We start from the raw sequence: 26,603 nt of genomic DNA, 5'->3' as shown, positions 1-26,603 counted from the left end.
CATTTCCTGGGCCTGTCCAGCCCCCCCTCCCCCTCCTGACGCAGGTCAGGCCTCAGGGCCTTTCTGGGTCTCCCGCAGGAATTCCTCTACCACACAAAACCCAGGAGGAGAGAGTTCTTCATCGGCCTCTCGGACCAGGTGACGGAGGGCCAGTGGTTGTGGGTGGACAGCAGTCCCCTCATAAAGTCGCTCAGGTGAGTTCCTGCCCAGGGGCATCTGCCCGGGCTCCCCATGCCGGCCCCGGACTTTCCCACCGGACGTTCATTCTGCTCTTATCCTCGGTCATATTCACTGTCAAAGCCGGGCACAGGGACTCACGCCTGTAATCCCGGCTACTCAGGAGGCTGAGGTCTGAGGATCGAACGCAGCCTGGGGTTGACAGACAAGTGGGGGAAAGTCCATTTCCAATCAACCAGCAAAAAGCAGGGCGCTGGTGGCTCCCGCCTGTCATCCCGGCTACTCAGGAGGCTGAGGTCTGAGGATCGCGGTTCAAAGCCAGCCTGGGGTAGGAAAGTCCATGAGAAGCTGATCTCCCATGAACCACTGGAAAAAGATGAACGTGATGCTGTGGTTCAAGTGGTAGAGCGCCAACCTTGAGTGAACAAATCTCCAAGATAGCACCCAGGCCCTGAGTTCAAGCCCCAGGACCAGCACAAAATAATAATAATAATTAATAATAGTAATAATATTGACGATGATGATGCAGGCTGGAATGCTTACTTCATACAATGGCTGTGAAGCCCAGGATACACCTGCCCTTTGTCCTGAGTACCAGCCCCATCTCCCCGCCTCTATCTGGGATTAAAGGCATCTGCTTCTCTTCCTGTCTCTCTTCCTCAGCTTTTGGGATGCTGGCGAACCCAACAATCTAGTTACCGTGGAAGACTGTGCTACCATAAGAGACTCTCCAAACCCCAGGAGGAACTGGAATGATATTCCCTGCTTCTACACCATGCCCCGGGTCTGCGAGATGCCGGAGATCAGTGTCTGGGACTAAGGAAAATCTCTACGCTCAGAAAAACGGAGAAGGGCCGGAGGCTCCCGCCTGGCATCCCAGCTACTCAGGAGGCTGAGATCGGAGGATTGAGGTTGGAGGCCAGCCCGGGCAGGAAAGTCCATGAGATTCTTATCTGCAAGGAACCGGCAAAATGCTGGAAGTGGAGCTGTGGCTCAAGTGGTAGAGCACCAGCCTTGAGCTGAAGAGCTGAGGGACAGCGCCCAGGCCCTGAGTTCAAGACCCACAACCGACAAACACACACACACACACACACACACACAAACATGGAGAAGGGAAAGGGGCCTGCTGGCATCCATGACTTGGGACAGCCAAAGGACTTTGTGGAGTATTCACTATTCCACTATCAATAAAATAATAATAATAATAATAATAAATCGTTTTCAGTGTTGAATTTAAGACATGCTGAGCCGGTGGCTCACACCTGTAATCCCAGCTACACTGGAGGCTGAGAGCTGAGGATCGTGGAGAAGAAAGTTGGGGTAAGAAAGTTTGCGACACCCTCATCTCCAATGAACCAGCAAAAGCCAAGAGTGGAGCTGTGGCTCAAGTGGTAGAGCGCCAGCCTTCGGTGAAAAAGCTCACAGACAGAATGCACGCCTGAAATTCAATCCCCAGGACAACCAAAACAAGCCCCACGGCGCACACACACACACGCAAAGCAAGAAACTGTTATTTCCACCTTTCTTCTCGCTGTCTAACCAACGAACACAAATGCCTACAAATGCTGTTCAGCAAGCAAAGAGTGAAAACTGAGTTCATGAAGCTTAATTTATCACAGGGAAAGGAGAGACAGAGGCCAACGTGGCCGCACTAGACACCATGTGGAAAAGGAACTCTACAACTCAAGGATGGTGCTCTACCGCTTAAGCCACAGCGCCACTTCCAGCTTTTTGATAGTTTAATCGGAGATGAGTCTCACAGGAGGGAAAAAGTGGGAGAGAGCTGTCGTGGGGCTTGAACTCTGGGCCTGAGCGCTGTCCCTGAGCTCTTCAGCTGAGCCACAGCGCCACTTCCGGTTTTCTGCGGGGGTTCACTGGAGATCAGAGTGTCATGGACTTTCCTGCCCGGGCTGGGTTTGAACCGCGATCCTCAGATCTCAGCCTCCTGAGTAGCTGGGATTGCAGGCGTGAGCCACGGTACCCGGCTGCTTCTTCCTTTCTGTCCGCATTACGAAGATGGTTGCTTAGGTTTCTGGTTGAAAGTTGCTCTGGGTAGCTCACAGATCCTACTTGCCTTCCCCGCACAGGAAAAATTACTCCAGGCCCAACGGTCTTTGTGGTTCACCAGCACCGCACAGTTTCCTTCCTGGAAGTGGGTGGGTTTATTCCGGTGCCAGAATCTGATGGAAAGAGAGAAATGGTCGATGATTCGACACAGATCTAGATAATTAGAGATACAGGCCATCGATACAAGTCAGAGAAAATGCATCTGAGATGTGGCTAAGCTATATTGAGAAGTGTTTTTAAGTATAAGTGCTCATGATATCTCAAAGACTTAATACCAAAAGAAAAAAGAAAAAAAAAAATAGCCAGGCCCTGGTAGCTCACGCCTGTCATCCCAGCTACTCAGGAGGCTGAAATCTTAGGAGTGTGGTTCGAAGCCAGCCCGAGCAAGAAAGTCCGTGAGACTCTTATCTCCAATGAGCCACTAAAAACAAAATAATGCAAGAAGTGGAGCTGTGGCTCAAGTGGTAGAGAGCCAGCCTTGGATGAAAAAACTCAAGAGATAGTACCTGGCAAAGACAGGAGAGAGGCTGGAGGATGGGGGGGGAGAGGGGGGGGAGGGGGAGGGGAAGGGGAGGGAGGGGGAGGGAGGGGAGGGAGGGGGAGGGGGAGGGAGAGGGGGCGCTGACTGAGATGCCTTTGTACAAATAATTGGTGCTAACTGGGAAAAAAAAAATAAGAAAAACAGAACGACGCACACATCTAATACCTATTGGAATAAGAAGGCCGGATACCGCGGCTCCCGCCTGTCACCCCAGCTGCTCGGGAGGCTGAGATCTGGGGATCACAGTTCAAAGCCAGCCCGGGCAGGAAACTCTTAATCTCCAATGAGCACCAAAAAGCTAGCAGTGGAGGTGTGGCTCAAGTGGTAGAGCACCAACCAGCTCTGGGTTTGGAAAAGCCAAATGAGAAAGTAAGGAGGCCCTGAGTTAAAGACGCGGGATTGCTGTGCACGCACGCACGCACGCACACACACACACAGAGAACATATTTTCCATCTCATACCCATATTATCCGTTCTTTTGGGGGTTTTTTGGCCCATCCTAGGACTTGAACTCAGGGCCTGGGAACATCGTCCCTGAGCCCTTCCTGCTGCAGGCTGGTGCTTGAGCATTCTGAGGCACAGCACCACTTGCAGCTTTTTCTGCGTGTGCCTGGAGTCCAAGCCCCCGCAGCGCTGCGTGCTGCCGCCCCGGCCCACCCAGGCCCAGCCTGGGACCCCCGTCCCCACCCCCACTCACCCCGCGTGCGGGTCGAAGGGCGTCCCGTCCACCCACTGCCACTGCTGTCCACTCTCCTCATAGGTGAGTCCCAGGAAGTATGGAAACCCACTCTGCAAAAACTGCGTGGTGAAGTCCTGTAAGCAACGCACAGGTGTTCAGGAACACGCGTGGGGGGGGCAGAGGCAGCGGCCGTCCCTGGTTCCCAGCCAGGCCGAGAGGCCACAGGGCAGCTCTGCTCCCAAGGAGGCCGGCGTTCCAGTCCTGTCCCTCCCTCCCCACACAACCTGCACCAGACTGGATTGTTTTTATTTTTTGGTCAGTCGTGGGTCTTGGACTCTGGGCCTGGGCACTGTCCCTCAGCTCTTCAGCTCCAGGCTGGCGCTCTACCCCTTGAGCCACAGCGCCACGTCTGGTTTTCTGGTGGTTCATGGGAGATCAGAGTCTCACAGACTTTTCCTGCCCGGGCTGGCTTTGAACCTCGAGCCTCAGATCTCAGCCTCCTGAGGAGCTGGGATGACAGGCGGGAGCTACGGAGCCCGGCTTGGATTTGTTTTTAAGAGACTCTTATGTGTGAACTCCTCTCCGATCACTGCTGTGTAGTGCATGAAATCCCATTGTATCAAGAGCCTCCAAGAAAGCCTAGTTGTGGGCCATTACCTACAGGGAGAAGAGAAGGAAAGAAGAAGAGGGGGGAGAAAGGGGAGAGAGGGGAGGGAAAGAGGAGAGAGAGAGAGGAAACGGGAGCAGGGAGGGAAAAGAAGGGAAGGAGAGGAAAAGGGAGGAGACAGAGGAAGACGAAGGAAGGGAAGGGGCTGGGCCCTGGCTCCCGCCTGTCATCCCAGCTCCTCAGGAGGCTGAGATCTGAGCATCGTAGTTCAAAGCCAGCCCGGGCAGGAAAGTCCATGAGCCTCTCATCTCCAATGAACCACCAGAAAAGTAGAAGTGGCGCTGTGGCTCAAGTGGTAGAGCACCAGCCTTGAGCTGAAGAGCTGAGGGACAGCGCCCAGGCCCAGAGTTCAGGCCCCATGACTGACCAAAGGGAGATGGGAAGGGAAAATAGGGAAGGAGAAAAGAGGGGAGGAGAGAGGAGGAGGGGAGGGGGGGAAGTGGGAAGGGGAGAGAAGAGGAGAGAGCGGGAGAGGAACAGCAAGGGAGGAGAAGAGAAGGAAGAAATGGAGAGGGGGAGGGGAGGAGGAGGAGGAGAGAGGAGAGGGAAGGGGGGAGAGGGGAGGGAAGCGGGGAAGGGAGGGGGAGAGGAGGGAAGGGAAGGAGACAAAAAGGGAGGGGAGACACGTGGAAGGAGAGGAGAGGAAAAGAGGGGAGGGGAGGGGGGGAGAGGAGGGGGGAGGGCAGGGGGAGGGCAGGGGGAGGGAGGGGAGGAGAGGAAGAGCGGACTCCCCAGGTAAATTAGAGAGAGGCAAGCAAGGCATGGAGGAAGCACCGAGTCCAGCACCCTTCTCACCAGCTCGGCCTGGGTGCTGATGGAAGCCAGGTGGGCACCCATGTTGGAGCAATTCCGCTCACTGTCGGCCCATGAACTGTTGCCGCTCAGGGGAAGGAAGCAGCCCGGCCCCAGGCTCCTCCAGCCCGCGGGGCAGCAGCCCCAGAGCCCATCTGCGCCTGCGTGGGGGCGGGGGGGGAGAGGAACGGAGGTTTCAGCTGGGATAAACTCACATGTGTTCCATTCCTCTGTGTCCAGTTAGACTGGTTGAAATGATATCAGGATTTCCAAAACCACTAGGGCACCCATGGCTCCCGCCTGTCATCCCAGCTCCTCAGGAGGCTGAGATCTGAGGATCAGGGTTCCAAGCCAGCCCGGGCAGGAAAGTCTGTGAGACTCTGATCTCCCATGAGCCACCAGAAAACCAGAGGTGACGCTGTGGCTCAAGGGGTAGAGCGCCAGCCTTGAGCTGAAGAGCTGAGGGACAGCGCTCAGGCCCAGAGTTCAAGCCCCAGGACAAAAAAAAAATCTCTGAAATGACCCACTACGGACAGACCTGAAATCTCATAATGCCTAGAAGATGACATCACCCGGAGTCAGTGTGGACTTCTTTTGCTTCTTCTTTTTTTTTGAAATGCTATTCCTGAGACTTGAACTCAGGACCTGTGCACAGTCCTTTGGCTTTTTCACTCAAAGCTGGTGCTTTTCCACTTGAACCACAGCTCCACTCCTGACTTTTGGCTGACGCATTGGAGTTAAGGGTCCTCACAGATGTTTCTGTCCCCATTGGCTTTGAACCCAGACCTCAACCTCCTGAGTAGCTGGGATGACAGGCGTGAGCCACCAGTGCCCAGATTTTGCTGATATATTGTTTTTCTTTTTTCTTTTTTTTTTTGCCAGTCCTGGGGCTTGAACTCAGGGCCTGGGCGCTGTCCCGGAGCTTCTTTTGCTCAAGGCTAGCGCTCTACCACTTGAACCACAGCGCCACTTCTGGCTTTTTCTGCGTATGTGGTGCTGAGGAATCGAACCCAGGACCTCAGGCATGCGAGGCGAGCGCTCTACCACGGAGCCACCTGCCCAGCCTCATCTTGCTGATATTTTTAAGTATGCCTATGGATTCTGATGGGAATGGAAAGCAGGAAGCCATTCTCTTTGTCACCTGGTTTTTGGGGTCCTGAGTCCTCTCTCGTGCATGTCACCTTCTTATGGCACCCCGGTAACGTGGAAGCTTTCCTCCCACAGCGGAGAAGGTTGTGATGAGTCACTGAGAAAGAGAAGAAAAAAACAAATGGCTTTTTGCTGGTTCATTGGAGATCAGAGTCTCACAGACTTTCCCGCCCCAGCTGGCTTCCAACCGAGATCCTCCTATCTCAGCCTCCTGAGTAGCTGGGATGACAGGCGTGAGCACCAATGCCCGGACTATAGCTGGGCGCTTTTAATTGAACCCATTATCCACTGACATGTGGAGGGAAGTGGGGAGAGGTATCCACAGGACTAAGTCAACGGTCTGATGAGCGGCTGGAGAAGTCATTCGAGAAGATTCTCAAGAACTTACCCAACACATTCGCAGCAAAACAGCCCGTGAGGAGCAGGCTGAGGAGGGCTGCGCAGGCCCAGGGCAGCCTCGGAGAGGAACGGGCGTCTGTGGGTACAAAAGGCAAACACGAACCGGTTCTTCTCCTTCCTGTGGGGGGCAGGGGGGGGGGGTAAACACACAGCACAGAGAACCCAGAGTCATAGAAGCAAAGCCCTGGCCACCACATCAACATGGGAGGGAGGGAATGAGAGGGAAAGAGGGAATTGGGCTAGGCGGGTGGCTCAGTGGTAGAGCGCTCGCCTCGCATGCATGACGCCCTGGGTTCGATTCCTCAGCACCACAGAAGCAGAAAAAAGCCAGAAGGGTGCTGTGGCTCAAGTGGTAGAGCACCAGCCTGGAGCTGAAGAACTGAGGCCCTGAGATCAAGCCCAGAACTAGAAATAATAATAATAATAATAATAGCTGTACTGTCCATTTGTAGAGTTCATAAGCTTTATACACCATGCTAATGACGATACACCTCGTTCGTGAAGGTGAGATTGTGTTTGTGACTTTAGCTGAGTTTCACTATCCCACAACGCTGTGAAATTTATGTAATCACTTAGTCTCAATAAAGGGGGGAAAAAAGAAAAAATATATATATATCCACATCCAAGTCTGCGGCTGATAACTCACGCCTGTAATCCCAGAGACTCAGAAGGCTGAGATCTGAGGATCAGGTTCAAAGCCAGCCCAGGCAGACTCATCTGTAATGATCTATCAAAAAAAAAAAAAAAAGCAAAAGCAAAACCAGCTGTGGGTCAAAGTGGTCGAGCAGAAAAGCTCAGGGACAGCACCCAGGCCCTGAGTTCAAGTCCCAATACTGACACACACACACACACACATACACATTTAAACTGAATTAAAATTATTAAGGTGGAAGAAGAGGAAAAAAACTCACCTTTCTCCAACAGTTCTTCCTTCCCCATTGTGTATTTTCCTCTCTTGCTACCAAATTTTCCAAAGCCCTCTTCTTCTGGAGGAAATATGTATTCAGAAATGCTTGACACCATAAAAGATCTTACTTCTTCTGGTGATGTTACGGTGTTAACAGCAGCGCGGACAGTGAACTCAAAAGGAGAAGTCTTCTCAAAGACCGGGGCTTCCTTTGATTCACACTGGCAGTTGGGGCGAAGAAGAGAAGAAGAAGAAGAAAAAGGAAATTGAGAAAGCAACATTCAACACTAGCCCATAGAACATTCCAGAAGTAGGGTGTGTCATGGCAAAGTGTCTCAATTTTCTCGGCATCCATTTAGCCAAAATGTCCGGCCACTGCCGTAAAAGAATCATGGCATCTAAGAAAAATGGAACGAACTTCCCACTCATCATTTCTAAGAGATTATAGCCCAGTACTGGGGCTCACACCTGTAATCCCAGCTACTCAGGAGGCTGCAATCTGAGGATCGTGGGTTCAAAGCCAGCCCGGGCTGGTGAGTCTGAGACTCTTACCTCCAATGAACCACCAGAAAACTGGAAGTGGAAATGTGGCTCAAAGTGGTAGAGAGCCATCCCATGTGTAAAAAAGCCAAGCAAGAGTTCAAGGGGTCAAGTTCAAGCCCCAGCATTGGTGTGCATGCAAGTGTGCATGCACACACACACACAGGTAGAAAAGAGGAGAGTTGACCAATTTGTCAAGACTCCCTGGGCAAATTTAAATAAGAAGTCATAACTTGGTAGCACAAAGTAATTTTCATTTCGGTGATTAATCAGAATCCCTTAACTACATAAAAATCCAAGAGTTCACAATGAGTGAAGAAGGAAATCATGTATGTGACATAAATATGGTAAGCTTTCTCTCTTTTCAATAGGTTTTCATGTAGGTCACTATAATGACCTACATGTGTTAGTGTCTTCTATAAAGAATTGACACAAAGCCAGGCACCGGTGGCGCCCGCCTGTCATCCCAGCGACTCAGGAGGCTGAGATCTGAGGATCGTGGTTCGAGGCCAGCCTGGGCAGGAAAGTCTGTGAGACTCAGATCTCCCATGAACCACCAGAAAACTGGAAGTGGCGCTGTGGCTCAAGGGGTAGAGCGCCAGCCCTGAGCTGAAGAGCTGAGGGACAGCGCCCAGGCCCTGAGTTCGAGACCCAACACTGACAAAAAGAAAGAAGGACATTTTGCCACCGAGAGGTGACCAGGTAACATATTTTTTTTTTAAACCAAGGCCCTGGACTAACAGGGAAGAACTAATGAAAGACTGTGAGTCATGACCAGGTGAACTAGAAAAGGGACTTATACAAAGATACAGAGAAAGAAAGCAGCATGAGCAAGCAGGCGGGACCTGTGGCAAGCATCCAATGACTCGGTGGAGACCCGCAACTTCCTCTTTGCAGGAGGAAGTAAAGAATGTTACTGGGATGGAAAATGGCTTCCCTGGGGTCAGAAAGGCCAGGAAGTCTCAAAATAGGTACAAAAATCTGTTCTTCCTCAAAACGAGGTTGATCTACCCGACATGAATCAGATTACTTTCTTAAGGCAGTGAGTAATTATTGCCTACATTTCAATGGTCTGCCGATCATCTAACAGTGACTTGTTCCGAGGGAAGCCAGTAGCTCACGCCTGTAATCCCTGCTACTCAGGAGGCTGAAAGCGGAGGATCGTGATTGGAAGCCAGCCCGGGCAGGAATGTCTGTGAGACTCTTTTACTCTAGTGACTCAACAAAAAGTTGGAAGTGGGGTACTGGGACTCAAGTGGCAGAGTGCTAGCCTTGAACAAAAGGTCCAGGGACAGTGCCTAGGACCTGAGTTCAAGTCCTAGGACTGGCATAAAAGCAAAGAAGAAAAAGAAATAAGGAAAAAGAGAGAGAAAGAAAGAAGAAAGAGAAAGAGAGAAAGAGAGAGAGAGAGAAAGAAAAACAGAAAAACAAAGAAAGAAAAAGAAAGAGAGAAAGAGAAAGAAAAACAAAGAGAGAAAGAAAGAGGAAGGAAGGGAAGGAGGGAGGGAGGGAGGGAAGGAGGGAGGGAGGGAGGGAAGGAGGGAAGAAAAGGAAAGAAGGAAGGGAAGGAGGGAGACTTATTGAGTCTATGTATCTGTATGCAGTTTCTGTTATTTCTTTTGTTGTTGATTTCTCATTTAATTCCATTGTGGTAAAAATACAGAAAGTGGCCGGACGCTGGTGGCTCCCGTCTATCATCCCAGCCACTCAGGAGGCTGAGATCTGAGGATCCTGGTTCAAAGCCAGTCCAGGCAAGAAAAGTCCGTGAGACTCTGATCTCCAAGGAACCACCAGAAAACCAGAAGTGGCGCTGTGGCTCAAGTGGTAGAGCCAGCCTTGAGCAGAAAGAGCTGAGGGACAGCGCCCAGGCCCTGAGTTCAAGCCCCACAACCAACAAAAACATAAATAAAGAATAAAAATCTTTCTGTGTTCTGGGGCGTGGTTGCGTTTTGGAGAAAGTTCCAGAAGATGCCCAGGGGAATGTGTCTTCTGCAGTCTGGGGGTGAAGTATTCTGTTGAGGTGTGTGCGAGAGGTCCATGTGAAGTGGAATCTCAGTGAATTCTGCAATTTCTTGGTTGGTTGGGTTTTCATCCTCCTTTCTTTTAATCTAGGAGTAAGAGTGGGGTATGGAAGCCCACAACTATCAACGTGTCGGTGTCTCTCCGGGCTTCTATACACTGTGGTGATGCTTTTGTGGAATCAGAGACGCAAATGGCTGACAGGTAGAATTCTCTCGGTGAATTTTCCCATAATGCATTGACGGATGAAGTCACCATCTTGGTCTGGCTAGTGGCATTCGTGTCAGGATGCTTCCTTCTGGCTTTTACTTTCTTACAGTCTTTTTGTTTTTCCTTTCCATTGAAGCTTGGGCCAGTGAGGTTGCATTTCTGGGAGGCAACAAATGATTGTGTATGTGTGTGTGTGTTTATGTGTGTGTGAGGACTTGAACTCAGGGCCTGGGCACTGTCCCTCAGCTCTTCAGCTCAAAGCTGGCGCTCTACCACTTGAGCCACAGCGCCACTTCTGGCTTTTTTCTGCTCATGCGGTGCTGAGGAATCGAACCCAGGGCCTCAGGCATGCAAGGCAAGCGCTCTACCACTGAGCCACCTTCCCAGCCCCCTGGATTAGATTTCTTTCTTTCTTTACTTTCTTCTTTGTATTTATTTCTATTTCTTCTTTCTTTTCTGTATTATCCCATTCCAGATTGTCTGTTTGGTACTGCTTCTCTTTCTATTTATTTACTTATTTAACCTTGAGCTAACATCCGCACCTGAGGATCGAATAGTTTGGTTTTTCTCTGACCTTCATTGTCTCTTTATTTGACACATGCAGGCAAATAGCTAGACCTAACTTAGAACTCCTGGACTTTGGGTCTGAAGGCTGAAAACTGAGTGTCACTAATACACTAGGAAGGAAAGCCCAGCAAGGCCTTCTATTCTTTGAGTAGATCCAAGGACTCTATTCAGATTCTTCATGGCCGTGGGACTTGAACTCAGGACCTGGGCACTGTCCTTGAGACTCTGTGCTCAAGGCTAGTGCTCTACCACTTAAGCCACACACAGCGCCACTGCCCAGCTCTTTGGGAGTAGATTATTGGAGATTAGAGTCTCACAGACTTTCCTGCCCAAGCTGGCTTCGAACGTCAATCCTTAAATCTCAGCCTTCTGAGTAGCTGGGATTACAGGCGGGATTACAGTGCCCAGCAAGTAATACTGTTATATGTTATATAAAGAATATTAGGATCATTATTATAACCAATTGGCTCTATCTGACTTGCGCAGTGAAGCACAGTTCAGCGTGTAACTTCAGAGATTAAATCACTTAATCACACTCCGGCCTTCACTTCTCCATGAGTCACAGCATCGCAGGAGGTGGCTGCCATCTTGTCAGGAAGCACAAGTTGCTGGGTGGGGCTTTCCATGTGGGTGGATGCTGAGGTCTCCTAGCAACAGCCAATGCCAGGTTGTCAGCCGTGTGACTGACCACGATCTGCTCCTATCAGATGAGCGCGGTTCTAGCTGAAAAAGGAACCATGAGAAATGATGACTGTATAAATCTTATGCAGACACCAGCGGCTCGCGCCTGTCATCCCAGCTCCTCAGGAGGCTGAGATCTGAGGATTACAGTTCAAAGCCAGTCTAGTCATGAAAGTCTGTGAGACTCATCTCCAATTAATGGACAAAAACCCAGAAGTAGAGGCATGGATCAAAGGGTAGAGCACCAGCCTTGAGTGAAAAATCCAAATAAGAGCTCAAGGCCTTGAGTTCAAATCCTGGCACTGGCGCTCTCTCTCTCTCTCTCTCTCTCTCTCTCTCTCTCTCCATACACATACAATCTTATATAAATCTTAGTACTTTATAAATGGTTTTAAAAAGAGAACATGGTCCAATCTGTGGAAGAGGAAATGTTTGTGGATGAAGGAATAAAAGGGGAACTAAAGAAATGAAACACAGCCAAGAGCCAGTGGCTCACGCCTGTCATCCCAGCTACTCAGGAGGCTGAGATCGGGGGATCATAGTTCAAAGCCAGCCTGGGCAGGAAAGTCCATGAGAGTCTGATCTCCCATGAACCACCAGAAAACCAGAAGTGGCGCTGTGGTTCAAATGGTAGAGCGCCTGCCTTGAGCTGAAGAGCTGAGGGACGGCGCTCAGGTCCTGAGTTCAAGCCCCAGGACCAAAAAAAGAAAAAAAAAGAATGAAAAACAAATGAAATAAGAAAACAAAAGGCCAGATGCTAGTTGCTCCCGCCTGTCATCCCAGCTACTCAGGAGGCTGAGATCTGAGGATTGGGCTTCGAACCCAACCCAGGCAGGAAAGTCCATGAGACTCTGATCTCCAATGAACCACCAAAAAGCCAAAAGTGGCACTGTGGCTCAAGTGGTAGAGCGCCAGCCTTGAACAGAAGCACTCAGGGACAGCGCCCAGGCTCTGAGTTCCAGCCCCACGACCGACAGAGAAAAGAAGAAACTAGAATAGGAATGATTAGCAGGAGAAAGACATATTTCCACGAATTGCAGCCAGGAGAGTTGTAGAACATCATTTTATGCTCGAGCCAATCAACAACGCTCCACGCAGAGGAAAATCTTCTTCATTTTGCATACTGAATTGTGGTTCCTGTCACAGAGAACACCGGTCCAGCCCCATTTTCCAGACCAGTAAACGATGGTAGCGCATCGCTCTTCAGAATTACTTGGCTCACCACAGTGCCAGCATCTAGCGGGGGACAAAAAGGTAGAAATAAAGCCAGTGTTGGTGGCTCCCGCCTGTAATCCCAGCTACTCAGGAGGCTGCGATCTGAAGATCATGGTTCAAAGCCAGCCCGGGCGGGAAAGTCTGTGAGACTCTGATCTCCCGTGTACCACCAGAAAACTGGAAGTGGCGCCGTGGCTCAAGTGGTAGAGCGCCCGCCTTGAGCTGAAGAGCTGAGGGACAGCGCCCAGGCCCTGAGTTCAAGTCCCAGGACCAGCACGTACACACACATAAATAAAGACAGAAATAATTCCTCCGCGAATGAATAGTGATGGAGAAGAAAGTTGGGGTTGGGGGTAGAATGGAGGCGGGTTAAGGGTACAGTAAATATCCCAATGATTGCTCTTTTGTCACCAAACATCTCACATCTGGAAGCACTTTTTTTTCTTCTTGAGCCACGGTGCCACTTCTGGCTTTTTCTGTGTCTGTGGGACTGAGGAATCGAACCCAGGGCTTCCTGCATGCTAGACGAGCGCTCTACCCCTGAGCCACCTGCCCAGCCCCTGATATGTGAAGTAGTGTAAGGCTTCACTTACCTGACGTTATTCAGGAAAGATGTTTGGTCAATCCATTCTCACTGGCTCTTACCATGGAGATCAGAGAGCCCCAGAAACTAAGACAATGACTTGTTAAGCTGTTGGGTGATGAACTTCTGCCTTGGACACAAAAAGAGAAGTCAGGTGCTGTAGCTCATGCCTGTAATCCCGGCTACTCAGGAAGCTGCTGAGCTCTGGGAATCTCAGTTCAAAGTCAGCCCAGGCAGCTAATTCTGAGACTCTTTTAGTTTGTTTTCCTTGCCTGTCCTGGGGCTTGAACTCTGGGCCTGAGCTCCTTTTGGTCAAGGCTCTACCACAACGAATTTGGCTTTTACTGTGATTAATTGGTGATAAGAGTCTCATGGACTTACTTGCCTGGGCTGGCTTCGAACCCGGATCCTCAGATCTCAGCCTCCTGAGTAGCTGGGATTAGAGGCGTGAGCCACTGGGGCCCGGCCTGAGAGATTCTTATTTCCAATTAAGCAGCCAGAGGCCCTAGTGCACGGCTCCTGCAGTAGAGAACCAGCGTAGAATGAGAAAAAGCCAAGGAAGAGAAAGAGGCACCGAGTTCAAGTCCCAGTACCGGGACACACACACACACACACACACACACACACACACACACACACACACACACACCATGAACATTTTTACACTAACCATCAACACTCAGAAAATGAAAATGAAACAATAAAATAAGATCCTGAGAAACAAACTGAACCAAGGAAGCAAAAATCACTGGCCCTGGCAAAACCACACCACCCTGGGGCAGGGAATCAAACACCATGTTCAAAGCCGGGCGCCGGTGCTCACGCCTGCCATCCCAGCTCCTCAGGAGGCTGAGATCTGAGGATCAGGGTTCGAAGCCAGCCCGGGCAGGAAAGACTGTGAGCCTCTTTATCTCTACTGAACCAGCCAAAAGCCAGATATGGCGCTGTGGCTCAAGTGGTAGAGCACCAGCCCTTGAGCAGAAGCTCAAGGACAGCGCCCAGGCCCTGAGTTCAAGGCTCAGGACCTGCACCAAGTTAAAGCACTTGCCCATCCGTGTGACCCTGTCCAACTCCGAGGACGGGGGGGGGGGGGGGGGGGGTGACAGGGGTGACGGGGGGGGGGGGGGCGGGGTGAGGGGGAGGCAGGGGGGGGCGGGGTGACTGGGGGAGGGGGGGGCAGGGGTGGCGGGGTGGCGGGGGTGACGGGGGGAGGGGGGGCAGGGGTGGCGGGGTGATGGGGGGGGCAGGGGTGGCGGGGTGACTGGGGGGTTGGCGGGGGTGGCGGGGTGACTGGGGGGGGCGGGCGGCACACACCTGCTCGGCCTCCGCCCGCACCAGCCACGCCTGCACACGCGGACACACACGCAGCAGGACAGACAACGCTGCAGACACAGGACCTGCTCCTCCCTTCCTCCTTCCCTCCCTCCCTCCCTCCTTCCTTCCTCCCTCCCTCCCTCCTTCCTCCTCTTCCTCCCTCCCTCCCTCCCTCCTTCCACCCCTCTCCCCTCCCTCCTTCCCTCCCTCCCTCCTTCCCTCCCTCCCTCCTTCCCTTCCTCCTTCTTTCTCTTCCTCCCTCCCTCCCTCCCTCCCTCTCCCTCCTTCTCGCCTTTCATCCATCCCTCCTTCCCTCCCTCCCTCCTTCCCCTCTTCCTCCCCCATCCTTCCTTCCCATCCTTCCATCCCTTTCTCCTCCTTCCTTCCCGCCCTTCCTCCCTCTCTCCCTCCCTTCCTTCTCTTCCCCCCTCCTCCCTCCTCCCTTCCCTTCCTTCCTCCTCCTCCCTCTTCCCTCCATTTTCCCCTCCCTCCCTCCTCCCCTCCCTTCCTCCCTCCCTTCCTCCCTCCCTCCTTCTTTCCTCCCTTCCTCCCTCCTTCCTTCCCTTCCTTCATTCCATCTCTTTCCTTCTCACCTTCCTTCCATCCTCCCTTCATTCCTTCCTTCTTTCTTTAGTCCATCCTTCCTTGCTTGCTTCTTTCTTTCCACTCTCGCTCCTTCCTTTCTTCCTTCCCTCTATCCTTCCTTCCATTTTTCCTTCCTTTCTTCTTTCCATCCTTTCTTCCTTCTGTCTCTCCCTCCTTCCTTCCTCCCTCCCTCCTTCCTTCTTTCCTTCCTTCACTTTCCTCCTTCCCCTTTCTCTTCGCTCTCTCATCTCTCTCCTCTCTCTCTCTTTTTGTTTCCCCTCTCTGTCGTTCTCCTTTCTCTTCTCTTTCCCCTGTTTTGCTCTCTTCTCTCCTTTTTCATTCTCTCTCTCTCCCCCTATTTATTTCTCAGTGGTAACTAGGACTGGAACTTGCACTCAAGGCCCGACACCTGCTGCACACTTGGGCCGCGGTGCCCGGTGCTTCTCCCTCTATGTAGCATTCGGGCCCTGACTTTGGCCTCGGCTTCACCTGAACCCTGATCCTCCCATGGACACTTCCTGTGCGGCCTCAATCGCAGGCACACACTGCTGCTTTGGGTTGCGCACATGGGGTCTTAACAAGTCTTTTCCCAGCCAGGCGCCAGTGGCTCCCGCCTGTCATCCCAGCTACTCAGGAGGCTGAGATCTGAGGATCGCGGTTCAAAGCCAGTGCAGGCAGGAAAGACCGTGAGACTCTGATCACCCAGGAACCACCAGAAAACCAGAAGTGGCGCTGTGGCTCAAGCGGTAGAGCACCCGCCTTGAGCTGAAGAGCTGAGGGACAGCGCCCAGGCCCAGAGTTCAAGCCCCATGATGGACAAAATTTCTTTTTTAAAAAAAAGAACTTTATTTGCTAGCAATATCTGAAGCCCGATACGAAAATTCTTGTTGTTGTTGTGTCAGTTGTGGGGCTTGAACTCTGGGCCTGGGCGCTGTCCCTCAGCTCTTCAGCTCAAGGCTAGCGCTCTACCACTTGAGCCACAGCGCCACTTCCAGCTTTTTCTGCTTATGTGGTGCTGAGGACTGGAACCCAGGGCCTCGAGCATGCGAGGCGAGCACTCTACCACTGAGCCACCTGCCTCGGCCTGATATGAAAATTCTTAAAGACACCCAAGCAGAAACTCTCTCCCTTCGTGCTCTCTCCTCCCTCCGTGTCTCTGTCTTTTTCTATTTCTCATCTCTTTTCTTTCTCACATGAAATAACCAAAGAGAACTCTTTCCTCTCTCTCTCTCTCTCTCACACACACTCCAGGCCTCATGTCGATCCTAACGTGTCCCTGGAAGACAGAAAAGTCTAGAAAACACAGGTGATCTTCCCCGTGGCGTGAGACAGGAGGGGCTTGCATGGTACGCGTGTAGTTCCGGCAGTGCTCGGTCAGCGCGGTCTCTGGGGGACTGGCGAGTCACTGTGGGGATGGGAGCGTCTCCATCCCCCTTCTAGAACACCTGGCCGGCTTCCTCCTCCCGCCTCCTCCTCCCCAGGCAAGGCCCAGGCTGGCCGCGCCCGGCTCTACTGGCCTTCCCTTATCTTCTTTATTTTTGTGCCAGTCCTGGGACTCGAACTCGGGGCCTGGGCGCTGTGCCTGAGCTCTTTTGCTCAAAGCAGGCGCTCTACCACCTGAACCACAGCGCCACTTCTGGTTTTTGGTGGTTCCTGGAAGATCACGGTCTCGTGGACTTTCCTGCCCAGGCTGGCTTTGAACCCTGATCCTCAGATCTCAGCCTCCTGGGGAGCTGGGATGGCAGGCAGGAGCCGCGGGCGCCTGGCTAACAGTTATTTGTTGGGTCACTGCCGGCATCAACTGTATTTTAGTTAATTGAAGCAAGAACATAGATTATGTTGATTTTTTCTAAGTATTCCTGATGGCAAGTAGTGACACAGAAACTTCTGAGAAGAGGAACAATCAAAAGGAAGAGTTTAGAGGCTGGGCAGGTGGCTCAGTGGTAGAGCGCTCGCCTGGCATGCATGAAGCCCTGGGTTCGATTCCTCCTTCCCACAGACACAGAAAAAGCCAGAAGTGGTGCTGTGGCTCAAGTGGTAGAGCGCCAGCCTTGAGCCAAAGAAGCTCAGGGACAGCGCCCAGGCCCCGAGTTCGAGTCCCAGGACTGGCAGCAAAAGAAAAAAGAAAAACACGTGAAGAAGGCAGACGGTGGAGGAGAAACGGAGGGGAAAGCGTGGTGTACCATGGAAGGTGAGTAGGGTCAGGGTCCCGCCCCAGGGGCCTCGGGAAGCGGAAAGGAGGCTGCAGGATGAGGAACTTACACACACGGCTGGCAAGGAAGCAGGTGCCCGCCACCAACCACGGCCTCAGGGTCCAACCGTCTCTTCTCTCTGCCAGACAGACAGACACCAGCCCTCACCAACCAGACAGAAGACAAGCCAGGCACCCCAAGACACCAGAGCAAAGAAGAAAGCCAGCCATACCACCCTACGGCCGAGCCTGGTGGCTCACGCCTGTAATCCCAGCGACTCAGGAGGCTGAGATCTGAGGATTGGAAGCCAGCCTGGGCAGGAAAGTCTGTGAGACACTTCTCCCCAAGGAGCCAGCAAAACAGCCGACGTGGAGGTGTGGCTCAAGCGGTAGAGCACCAGGCTTGAGTGGAAATAGCTCAGGGACAGCGTCCAGGTAGTGAGTTCGAGACCCTTCATAAATGCAACCTTCTTCCCAAACCATTTCCCCCAGGCCCCACATCCATTTATTTTCTTGAGTTGCTCCTAGCGTTGTTTGGATTTTCTTTTTCCTCTTTCCTTACCATAATTTAAGGTGTATATTCCACCTCAGAGATTCATTAATCACACACACACACACACACACACACACACACACACACACACACACACACACACACACACACACACACACGGCGCAAAATCCCAGTAGATCTTGAGTATTTCCTGTCTTCTTCCGTCCAGGACTTCCAGATCGAGAAGCAGGAAGTGTTCCTTCCATGGCCAGTGAATCTATTCTCGTCCCCGCTCTCTCTCTCCCGCTCCATCTCTCCCTCTTCCCCCCCCAAGAGACATCATCTCACCTCATGTACCACGGCACCTAGCACTGCCTTTATCTCCAGAAATCACAACAGCAAGGCTTACCTCTGCCTTGAGCTTCACTCTCTGGCACCATTCTGTAGTTTGAGGTTCCCAAGAAATTCTCCTGTCTTCCTGAGGGTGGCACCCCCAGTCTGGACCAACCAACACAACGCAGTCTGATTGGCTCACGAGATCGCCCAGGCTAACTATGGAATAAATGACAAAAGAAGCCAAGTTGCCAGCGATTTAAAGAGGAGAGATGAAAGAGGAAATTGAGAAAGTTCCTCACCTTGTTCCTGAAAACTCCAACCATTCCCCTCCTTCATCCCTAACGTGCCATTAAACCTGCTAGGAAAGAGAATGTTGTATGGACTCAGAAAAGACACACTGGGCCAGGCACCGTGGCGCACACCTGTAATCCCAGATACTCAAGACGCTGAGATCTGAAGATAGTGATTTCAAGCCAGCCTGGGCAGGAAAGATGCCATGAGACTCATCCCCAGTTAACCATTTGAAAAACAGAAGGGGCTGGGCAGGCGGCTCAGTGGTAGAGCGCTCGCCTAGCATGCACGAAGCCCTGGGTTCGATTCCTCAGCTCCACATACACAGAAAAAGCAGGAAGTAGCGCTGTGGCTCAAGCGGTAGAGCGCTAGCCTTGAGCAAGAGCAGCACAGGGACAGCGCCCAGGCCCTGAGTTCAAGCCCAGGACTGGCAAAAAAAAAAAAAAAAAAAAGCATTTCTTTCTGAGCTTTATACTTTCATATTGCTTTTTTTCCCTCTTATTTTTATTGTACATTTTCCGTCTAGGCAAGAAATAGTTTATTTGGCTTGTCATTTCATTAGAGAATATTCAATGGGCATGTCTCTTGTGAAGAAAATTGAAGGTATGTGGCATTAAAACCACCATCAAACAGTGAAGAAGCCGACGATCCTTGTCAATTCAAGGTGGGCACGTGACTGAAGCTGGGCACCAGCGCTCACACCTGTAACCCCAGCTACTCCGGAGGCTGAGATCTGAGGATCAAGGTTGAAGGCCATCCTCGGCAAGAAAAGTCTGGGACTCTGATCTCCAATGAACCACCAGAAAACCGGAAGTGGTGCTGTGGTTCAAGTGGTAGAGCGCCAGCCTTGAACGAAAGAGCTCAGGGTCAGTGCCCAGCTTCAGAGTTCAAGCCCAAGGACTGGAGTGCGCGCACGCACACGCGCGCACACACACACACACACACACACACACACACACACACCCCAAAGCCAGCTGTGATATTTCGTTTCCTGAATAGGTAGAATAGAAGGAATAGTTAACATTGACTTGAAAATACAGGATTAAAAAAAGAATTGTTTTGGAAAATGAATTAATACACCTTGTGAGTGAGGCAGGAGCGAAAACCTGGGAGAGAAGACATTGTCCAAAAAGAACTGGACTCTTACGTAACTGTAATCCCTCCCCACGCCACCTTTACGGTAAGTTTTTTTCGGGGGGGGGGGGGAGGGGTCAGTGGTGGGGCTTGAACTCAGGGCCTGGGCGCTGTCCCTCAGCTCTTCAGCTCCAGGCGGGCGCTCTACCCCTTGAGCCACAGCGCCACTTCCGGCTTCCTGAGTGGTTTATTGGAGGCCAGAGTCTCACAGACTTTCCTGTCCAAGCTGGCCTCGAATCTCGATCCTCAGATCTCAGCCTCCTGAGTAGCTGGGATGACAGGCGGGAGCCACCGGAGCCTGACATTATCCTAAGTATTTTTTGAAGGTATGCTAAAAGCCAACATTACACTGCACAAGCAGGACGGGTACCAGTTGAAAAAGTGAACATTCTTTGCGAGAACAGAGTGTCTGCCCGTGTTGGTCTGCGGTGGAGGAAATCATGCAGGAGAAGCAGAAGTGGTCGGCTGCTGGGATCCGCGTCTCCACTTCCCATCAGCAGTGGAGAAACAGCAGCCCGGCACTGAGTCATCTGACTTTCGGGGCCCAGCAACCCGCACGGCTCTGCGCTTCCCTCCATCCCCAACTTATCTTCCTTCTTCTTGCTTTCTGGTGTTTTCTCGTCTTGTTTGGTTTTGTCAGTCGTGGGGCTTGAACTCGGGGCCTGGGCGCTGTCCCTGAGCTTTTTTTACTCCAGGCTGGCGCTCTACCACTTGAACCACAGCACCACTTCCGGCTTTATGGTGGTTCATTGGAATAAAGAGTCTCATGGAGCTGGGCACCATGGAGCTGGCTCACACCTGTCATCCTAGCTACTCAGGAGGCTGAGATCTGAGGATGGTGGTTCAAAGCCAGCCTGGGCAGGAAAGTCCGTGAGACTCTTATCTCCAATAAACCAGAAGTGGCGCTGTGGCTCAAGTGGTAGAGCACCAGCCTTGAGCTGAAGAGCTGAGGGACAGCGCCCAGGCCCAGAGTTCAAGCCCCAAGGCCAACAATAACAACAACAAAAAACCTAACTATGTTAGATAATGGGTAGGTTTATTAAACTTAATTACGTTTACTAGTCAATCATTTCACCGTATAGCCGTGTACTGAGGACGCTGTAACTCAAATACACACAATTTTATTTATCAATTATACATCAAAAAGCCAAAGGAAGTAAAACAAAACGGGTTAAGGGAAGGAAACTCCTATCAGTGAGTAACCCCTAGCACTGAGAAATTAGGAGTTTCTTGTGCCTTTGCCCTGTGCACACGAGATTTCCAGATTGCAGACAGAATCCTCAATAAAGCCGCAGGGCAACCATAGCTCACGCCTGTCATCCCAACAAGATCTGAGGACTATGGTTCAACATCCAGGCTGGGCAGGAAAAGTCCGTGAGAGTCTGATCTCCAATGAAGCTGCCAGGACACTGGAAGTAGAGCCGTGGCTCAAGTGGTAGAGCGCCAGCCTTGAGCAGAAAAAAACCTCAGGGACAGCGGGGCTCAGACTGTGAGTTCCAGCCCCACCACCGACCAAAAAGCCAAAAATGGAAATGATGAATACCGACACAACACCACGGGCTTCGCTCACGAATAAGATGATCCAGGAGCCATCAGTGAGGCGATCATAGATAGATGGCCTCCATCTCACAAATGGAGTTCTGAGGGCTGCTACAGTGGATGTCGTTCCAGCCCCATCCTGTCAATCGTGGATTGTTTATCACAACACAGGCTTCCCCTGGGTCACTGGGTTCACCTCGGCGCCAGAATCTGAAAGGGAGGAAATGGCGGAGGGCTAGTTCTGTAATTCTGCCTTCGTTTTGGTTTGGTTTTTGGGGTGTCGGTCCCGAGGTTTGAACTCGGGGCCTGGGCGCTGTCCCTCAGCTCTTCAGCTCAAGGCTGGTGCTCTATCCCTTGAGCCACAGCTCTACTTCTGGTTTTCTGGTGGTTCATGGGAGATCAGAGTCTCACGGACTTTCCTGCCCAGGCTGGCTTTGAACAGAGATCCTCAGATCTCAGCCTCCTGAGTGGCTGGGGTGACAGGTGTGCGCCACGGAGCCCGGCTGATAGTTTAAGTATGTAAATAAAGGGAGTCGTCTGCACTCACGTGGCGCTGAGGTTGTACGGCGTCTGATCCACCCACTGCCAGTCATTCTCATGGTTCGGGTCCCACAGGCCCAGGTAATAAGCGAACCGATCATTCAGATGCTGGATGATAAAACTCTACATCAATTAAGAATAAATGAGAGAGGTCCTAGTGTTAAGAGGACGCACCTTAATGGGATTCTTTTTGGTAGAACCCCTCTTTTTAAATTGTTGGGTTCCTTCCGCCCCCCCCCCCCACCCTCTCTTTCTCTTTGGTGGGAGTACTGAGATTTGAACTCAGGACCACACTTTCTGAAGGAATTCACTGCACCTTGGCGTTAGCTTCTTTTACAAATCTGGCTCTATGCTTTTTGTGCTGGTCAACCTTCCTTCCCCCGCATTCCCAGCGCAGCTGGGATTACAGTCATGTGCTACTATGTCCTGTGTGTGTGTGTGCACACACACGCACACACATGTGCTAGTTTGGGGATTTGAACTCAGGACCTCGGGCTGTCCCTAAGCTTTTTATCTCCAGGCAAGTTCTCCATCACCTGAGCCACAGCTCCACTCCCAGCTTTGGGGAAGTTTTTTGGAAATAAGAGCCTCCCAGACTTTCCTGCCCAGGCTGGCTTTCTACCTGGATCCTCAGATCTCAGCCTCCTGAGAAGCTAGGATTATAAGCGTGAGCCACTGATGCCTGCCTTTATTTTGCCAGATAGGATCTGGGTAACTTTCGGCCTGGTCTAAGAGCAAGGACAGCAGACCAGTAGGCCAGGCCGGGTTATTACTTTCATTGTATGATTTTGTGGGAGCATAAGGTGATAAATTGATATGTACATACAGCATACCAACAATCAAAACTAGATCAGTAACATTTCCATCTCTTAGCAATTTATACATTTTAGATTAAGCAAGGTGCTGGTGGCTCCCGCCTGTCACCCCAGCTCCTCAGGAGACTGAGATCTGAGGATCACGGTTCAAGGCCAGCCCAGGCAGCAAAGTCCATGAGACTCTGATCTCCAATGAAGCACCAGAAAACCAGAAGTGGTGCCGTGGCTCAAAGTGGTAGAGCGTTAGCCTGGAGCAAAAAAAAAGAGCTCAGGGACAAGTGCCCAGGCCCGGAGTTCGAGTCCCAGGACCAGCACACACACGCATTAGATTAACAGACAATGGGGCATATTCTGTGGGGAGAAAGTACCTACCTGCTCTTCCTTGCTGTTCACCACCATCAGATGCGCCTGCAGACCAGAGCACATCTCCTTGCTCTTCTCCCAAGAATTTACATCACTAGACATGAAATAGCAGTGGGAATTAAATTGTTTCCACTTCTGTGGGCAACAGCTCCAGACTTTTCCTTCATTGGGGAAAAAAAAATGTTCTGTAATTTCAATGTAAGATCAGCTTGGAAGTGTAGGCTAAAAGCCCAGGGCTGGTGGCTCACGCCTGGAATCCCAGCTACTCAGAAGGCTGAGATCTGAGGATCCTGGTTCAAAGCCAGCCCAGGCAGGAAAGTCCATGAGACTCTGATCTCCCATGAACCACTAGAAAACCAGAAGTGGTGCCGTGGCTCAAGTGGTAGAGCGCCAGCTTTGAGCACAAAGAGTTCAGGGACAGCGCCCAGGCCCTGAGTTCAAGCCCCCGACCAACAAATATTAAGTTTGAACAATATGCAGCATAGTAAAATAGCTGAGATATGAGAGCAATGTCCAGCTTGACCAGAAAGTACAGATAAAAGCAAAGGCAGATGGAATTCATCCAAAAGCAACCCAGCCTGCCTTCAGTCATGCCTTGCAGGGACTGCTCGAGGTGCCTAACAATTATAGTAACCACACGTGTGTGGACAAACGTGATCACAAGACTCCAATTCTCAGGATCTACCTGAGAATCCAACTGGAGAGGCTGCTTAGGATCTTTACGCAGTGTACTCAGTGATGGATTCTAATGGGGAGGCTGCTTAGGATCTTTACACAGTGTTCTCAGTGATGGATTCTAATGGAGAGGCTGACTTGGGATCTTTACGCAGTGTACTCAGTGATGGATTCTAATGGAGAGGCTGACTTGGGATCTTTACGCAGTGTACTCAGTGATGGATTCTAATGGAGAGGCTGCTTAGGATCTTTACATAGTGTACTCAGTGATGAATTCTAATGGAGAGGCTGCTTAGGATCTTTACATAGTGTACTCAGTGATGGATTCTAATGGAGAGGCTGACTTGGGATCTTTACGCAGTGTACTCAGTGATGGATTCTAATGGAGAGGCTGCTTAGGATCTTTACGCAGTGTACTCAGTGATGGATTCTGGGCGTGTTAAGTTTTACCTCCCATGGACGCGGGACTTTTTATACACTCCAGTTGGGTGTGGGTCAGCTCTGTCGCAGCATGGCGTTCTTTAAGCAGCTGAGAATATTTCTGAAAAAAAACTGAAAGAGAAAAGTGAAAACCCCCCTGTTCCTGCAGACTGCTTTCTGGAAACAGTCTACCCACGTTAATCATCTGAGTCAATGCAGCGCTGACCATATTGACTTTTTGGGGTTTTTGGTCATTCGTGGGTCTTGAACTCAGGGCCTGGGTGCTGTCCCTGAGCTCTTCAGCTCAAGGCGGGCGCTCTACCACTTGAGCCACAGCACCACTTCTGGTTTTCTGCTGGTTCATTGGAGATCAGAGTCTCACAGACTTTCCTGCCTGGGCTGGCTTTGAACCACAATCCTCAGATCTCAGTCTCCTGAGTAGCTGGGATTACAGGCGTGAGCCACCAGTGCCTGGCTAATTGCTGAGGCAGAAAATTCTTTGAGACTCTTCCATCCGATGAACCAAAAAGCTGGAAGTGGAGCTGAGGCTCAAGTGGTAGAGGGCTAAACTCAGAGACAACACCTAGGCCCTGAGTTCAAATCCTAACACTGGCACAATTGAAATTTTCAGCTCCGATTTCTAGCTAACACCTTTGTTAAATGTCAGTTTCGGAAACCTGAACTTTTCTTCGTATAAGGTATACATCACTTATCAATCTGATTGGCATACTTACTGATAAATAAAACCAAGAATAAGATTGCCAATAGCAGGAAAAATGTCACCAGCGACGCAAACAGCAGCGTGGAAACCCCCAGACTGCTTGGCTGGGCAGTGGCTTTTGCTTTGGGAGCTGCAGGAAAAAAAAAAAAGCAGAGTTGTTCGGGAGAAATTAGTCCTTCCCTTATTTCCTGCTCCTCCTCCTTGCCTCTTTCTTCCATGACACTGAGTTTCCAGTAATATTTGAAATAAACAGGAAGAAAAGAAGGACGGTGCTCATTTAGAAACTCCACAAAATGCATAAAAGCCCAACTTCCTACCCAGGAGGAGAAACCGCGTTAGCATTTGATATATACCCTGTAGACAAATGTTGGAAGTGTCTATGCAGACAAGGTGTAGTAGCTCATACGTGTAATGCCAGCTACTCAGGAGACTGAGAAAAAAAGAACATAGTTCAAAGCCAGCCCAGACAGAAAATCTATGAGTTTTGTTTTTTTTTTTTAATGTGTGTGTTGGTCCTGGGGCTTGAACTCAGGGCCTGGGCACTGTCTCTGAGTTTTGGGGGTTTTTTTTGCTCAAGGCTAGCGCTCTACCACTTGAGCCACAGCACCATTGCTGGCTTTTTTTGGTGGTTAATTGAAGATGAGACTCTTATAGACTTTTCTGCCTGGATTGGTTTCAAACACGATTCTCAGATCTCAGCCTCCTGACTAGCTAGGAATACAGGTGTGATCCACCAGTACCTCACCATGAGATTATCTCCCCTTAATCACCAACAAACAACCAGACTGGAACTGTGGCTCAAATAGTACACACACACACACACACACACACACACACACACACACACACACACACACACACACACACACACAAAGTACCACCAGGCACCAGTGGCTCATGCCTGTAATCCCAGCTATTCAGGAGGCTGAGATCTAAGGATCGTGGCTCAAAGCCAGCCACAGGTAGGAAAATCTATGAATTTCTTATCTCTGGTTAACTGTAAAAGACCATAAAGGAGCTTCTAACACTAATATTGAGCAAAAAAAAGTTAAGGGACAGCACTCAAGTTTCAGCTCTAATACCGACACAGAATAAAACACTGAGCCCCCGCCCCAACCCCCTTCCTTTTACCTTGTGGCGCATCTGCTTTGGGGTTGGGGGGCCTGGAGTGGCTGTTGAACCTCACTTCGGCGTAAGTGATCTCTGAGGCCATGTGGACGCCCGGGGGGGGATTCCTTCACATCTGTCGCATTGTCTCGGTGTCTGCTCGCAGAAGAGGCCACGCACGAGCGTGTGCAAAGTCCCCTCTGCCCCCTCTGCTTCACCCAGATGTGGTCAGAACCCAGATGTGGTCAGAAGTGCTCGAGGCAAAGCGCCCCCCCACCCCTGCCCGCCACACGGAGAATTCCACGTCACCGCTGTTCTCGGCTGAACCATTATGCAAGTCATAGTGGGAACGGGCAGGAAAGAAATAGGAAGGAAGGAAAAGGGGAAGCTGGCTCTTCACCGGAGAACGGGGTGCTGAGACCCCCCACAAACACCACGCTCCTGTGGGCTCCACAAAGCAGAATGACCCCGAACACCCAACTCACCCGAACACACACGCGCTCAGAGCCAGTCAGCTGCATCCGATTTCACTGGTCAGGTAACTTCTGGAAACTTCTAGAAAGATCTAGAAAGATCCTTGACTCAAAACACAGACGGTGAGTCCTCAGCGGAAAGGCAAAGTAGGTGTGTGTGTGTGTGAGAGAGAGAGAGAGAGAGAGAGAGAGAGAGAGAGAGTCAGGGTTCTGAGGCTTGAACTCAGGGCCCGGGCACTGTCCCTGAGCTCAAGGCTGGCGCTCTACCACTTGAGCCACAGCTCCACCTCCACTTCTGGCTTTTTTGCTGGCTCATTGGAGATCAGAGTCTCACAGACTTTCCTGCCCAGGCTGGCTTTGAACCCTGATCCTCAGATCTCAGCCTCCTGAGTAGCTGGGATTATAGGCGTGAG

At 51.1% G+C, this 26,603-nt stretch overlaps 3 protein-coding genes and 1 pseudogene across 7 annotated transcripts in view; 1 reads left to right on the top strand and 3 right to left on the bottom strand.

Moving 5' to 3' along the window:
- The window catches only part of LOC122127026 (C-type lectin domain family 4 member E-like), an 8,250-nt gene extending 7,139 nt beyond the window's left edge, over positions 1-1,111 (top strand). For both annotated transcript variants that reach the window (XM_042701539.1, XM_042701540.1), the window contains 2 exons: positions 79-194; positions 841-1,111. In XM_042701539.1, coding sequence (XP_042557473.1) covers positions 79-194; positions 841-997 — 273 coding nt within the window. In that variant the 3' untranslated portion in view covers positions 998-1,111. The remainder of the gene's footprint in view (positions 1-78; positions 195-840) is intronic.
- A 968-nt stretch (positions 1,112-2,079) lies between these two features.
- Clec4d (C-type lectin domain family 4 member D) lies at positions 2,080-11,300 on the bottom strand. Of its 2 annotated transcripts, none has more exons than XM_042701542.1 (7): positions 11,241-11,300; positions 7,383-7,599; positions 6,461-6,547; positions 6,065-6,169; positions 4,927-5,084; positions 3,483-3,598; positions 2,080-2,357 (listed from the first exon to the last, which is right to left on the bottom strand). In XM_042701542.1, exons 2-7 carry the CDS (start codon positions 7,492-7,494, stop codon positions 2,186-2,188), a joined length of 750 nt encoding a protein of 249 aa, XP_042557476.1. In that variant the 5' UTR covers positions 7,495-7,599; positions 11,241-11,300; the 3' UTR covers positions 2,080-2,185. The 2 variants fall into 2 exon arrangements, with proteins under 2 accessions (XP_042557476.1, XP_042557475.1); XM_042701541.1 differs by having other exon boundaries at positions 6,461-6,589; positions 11,241-11,298.
- Positions 11,301-12,440: 1,140 nt separating this feature from the next.
- On the bottom strand, positions 12,441-18,129 carry LOC122127031 (annotated as a pseudogene).
- Positions 18,130-20,997: 2,868 nt separating this feature from the next.
- On the bottom strand, positions 20,998-26,360 carry LOC122127016 (C-type lectin domain family 4 member A-like). Of its 3 annotated transcripts, XM_042701525.1 has the most exons (7): positions 26,203-26,360; positions 25,742-25,853; positions 24,624-24,740; positions 23,920-24,021; positions 22,804-22,955; positions 21,624-21,739; positions 20,998-21,286 (listed from the first exon to the last, which is right to left on the bottom strand). In XM_042701525.1, exons 2-7 carry the CDS (start codon positions 25,821-25,823, stop codon positions 21,142-21,144), a joined length of 714 nt encoding a protein of 237 aa, XP_042557459.1. In that variant the 5' UTR covers positions 25,824-25,853; positions 26,203-26,360; the 3' UTR covers positions 20,998-21,141. The 3 variants fall into 3 exon arrangements, with proteins under 3 accessions (XP_042557459.1, XP_042557460.1, XP_042557461.1); XM_042701526.1 differs by lacking the exon at positions 26,203-26,360 and having other exon boundaries at positions 21,624-21,724; positions 25,742-26,182; XM_042701527.1 differs by lacking the exons at positions 24,624-24,740; positions 26,203-26,360 and having other exon boundaries at positions 25,742-26,182.
- Between the last annotated feature and the right edge of the window lie 243 nt (positions 26,361-26,603).

The sequence above is a fragment of the Dipodomys spectabilis genome, unplaced genomic scaffold (genome assembly GCF_019054845.1).
Source record: "Dipodomys spectabilis isolate Male_0828 unplaced genomic scaffold, ASM1905484v1 ptg000296l, whole genome shotgun sequence".
In the NCBI taxonomy this organism is placed as follows: domain Eukaryota; kingdom Metazoa; phylum Chordata; class Mammalia; order Rodentia; family Heteromyidae; genus Dipodomys; species Dipodomys spectabilis.
This window is presented reverse-complemented; position numbering and strand designations above follow the sequence as displayed.

Excerpts from the sequence above, each read along its gene's own strand:
- Clec4d (XM_042701541.1), bottom strand. The coding sequence starts at position 7,494 with ATGGTGTCAAGCATTTCTGAATACATATTTCCTCCAGAAGAAGAGGGC. Across the intron at positions 6,590-7,382 it reads GGAAGAACTGTTGGAGAAAG|GAAGGAGAAGAACCGGTTCG; the intron begins GTGAGTTTTTTT and ends TGCCCCCCACAG. Across the intron at positions 2,358-3,482 it reads CCCTTCGACCCGCACGCGGG|ATTCTGGCACCGGAATAAAC; the intron begins GTGAGTGGGGGT and ends TCTTTCCATCAG.
- LOC122127016 (XM_042701525.1), bottom strand. The coding sequence starts at position 25,823 with ATGGCCTCAGAGATCACTTACGCCGAAGTGAGGTTCAACAGCCACTCC. Across the intron at positions 24,741-25,741 it reads CAAAGCAGATGCGCCACAAG|CTCCCAAAGCAAAAGCCACT; the intron begins GTAAAAGGAAGG and ends TTTTTCCTGCAG. Across the intron at positions 21,287-21,623 it reads CCGTACAACCTCAGCGCCAC|ATTCTGGCGCCGAGGTGAAC; the intron begins GTGAGTGCAGAC and ends CCTCCCTTTCAG.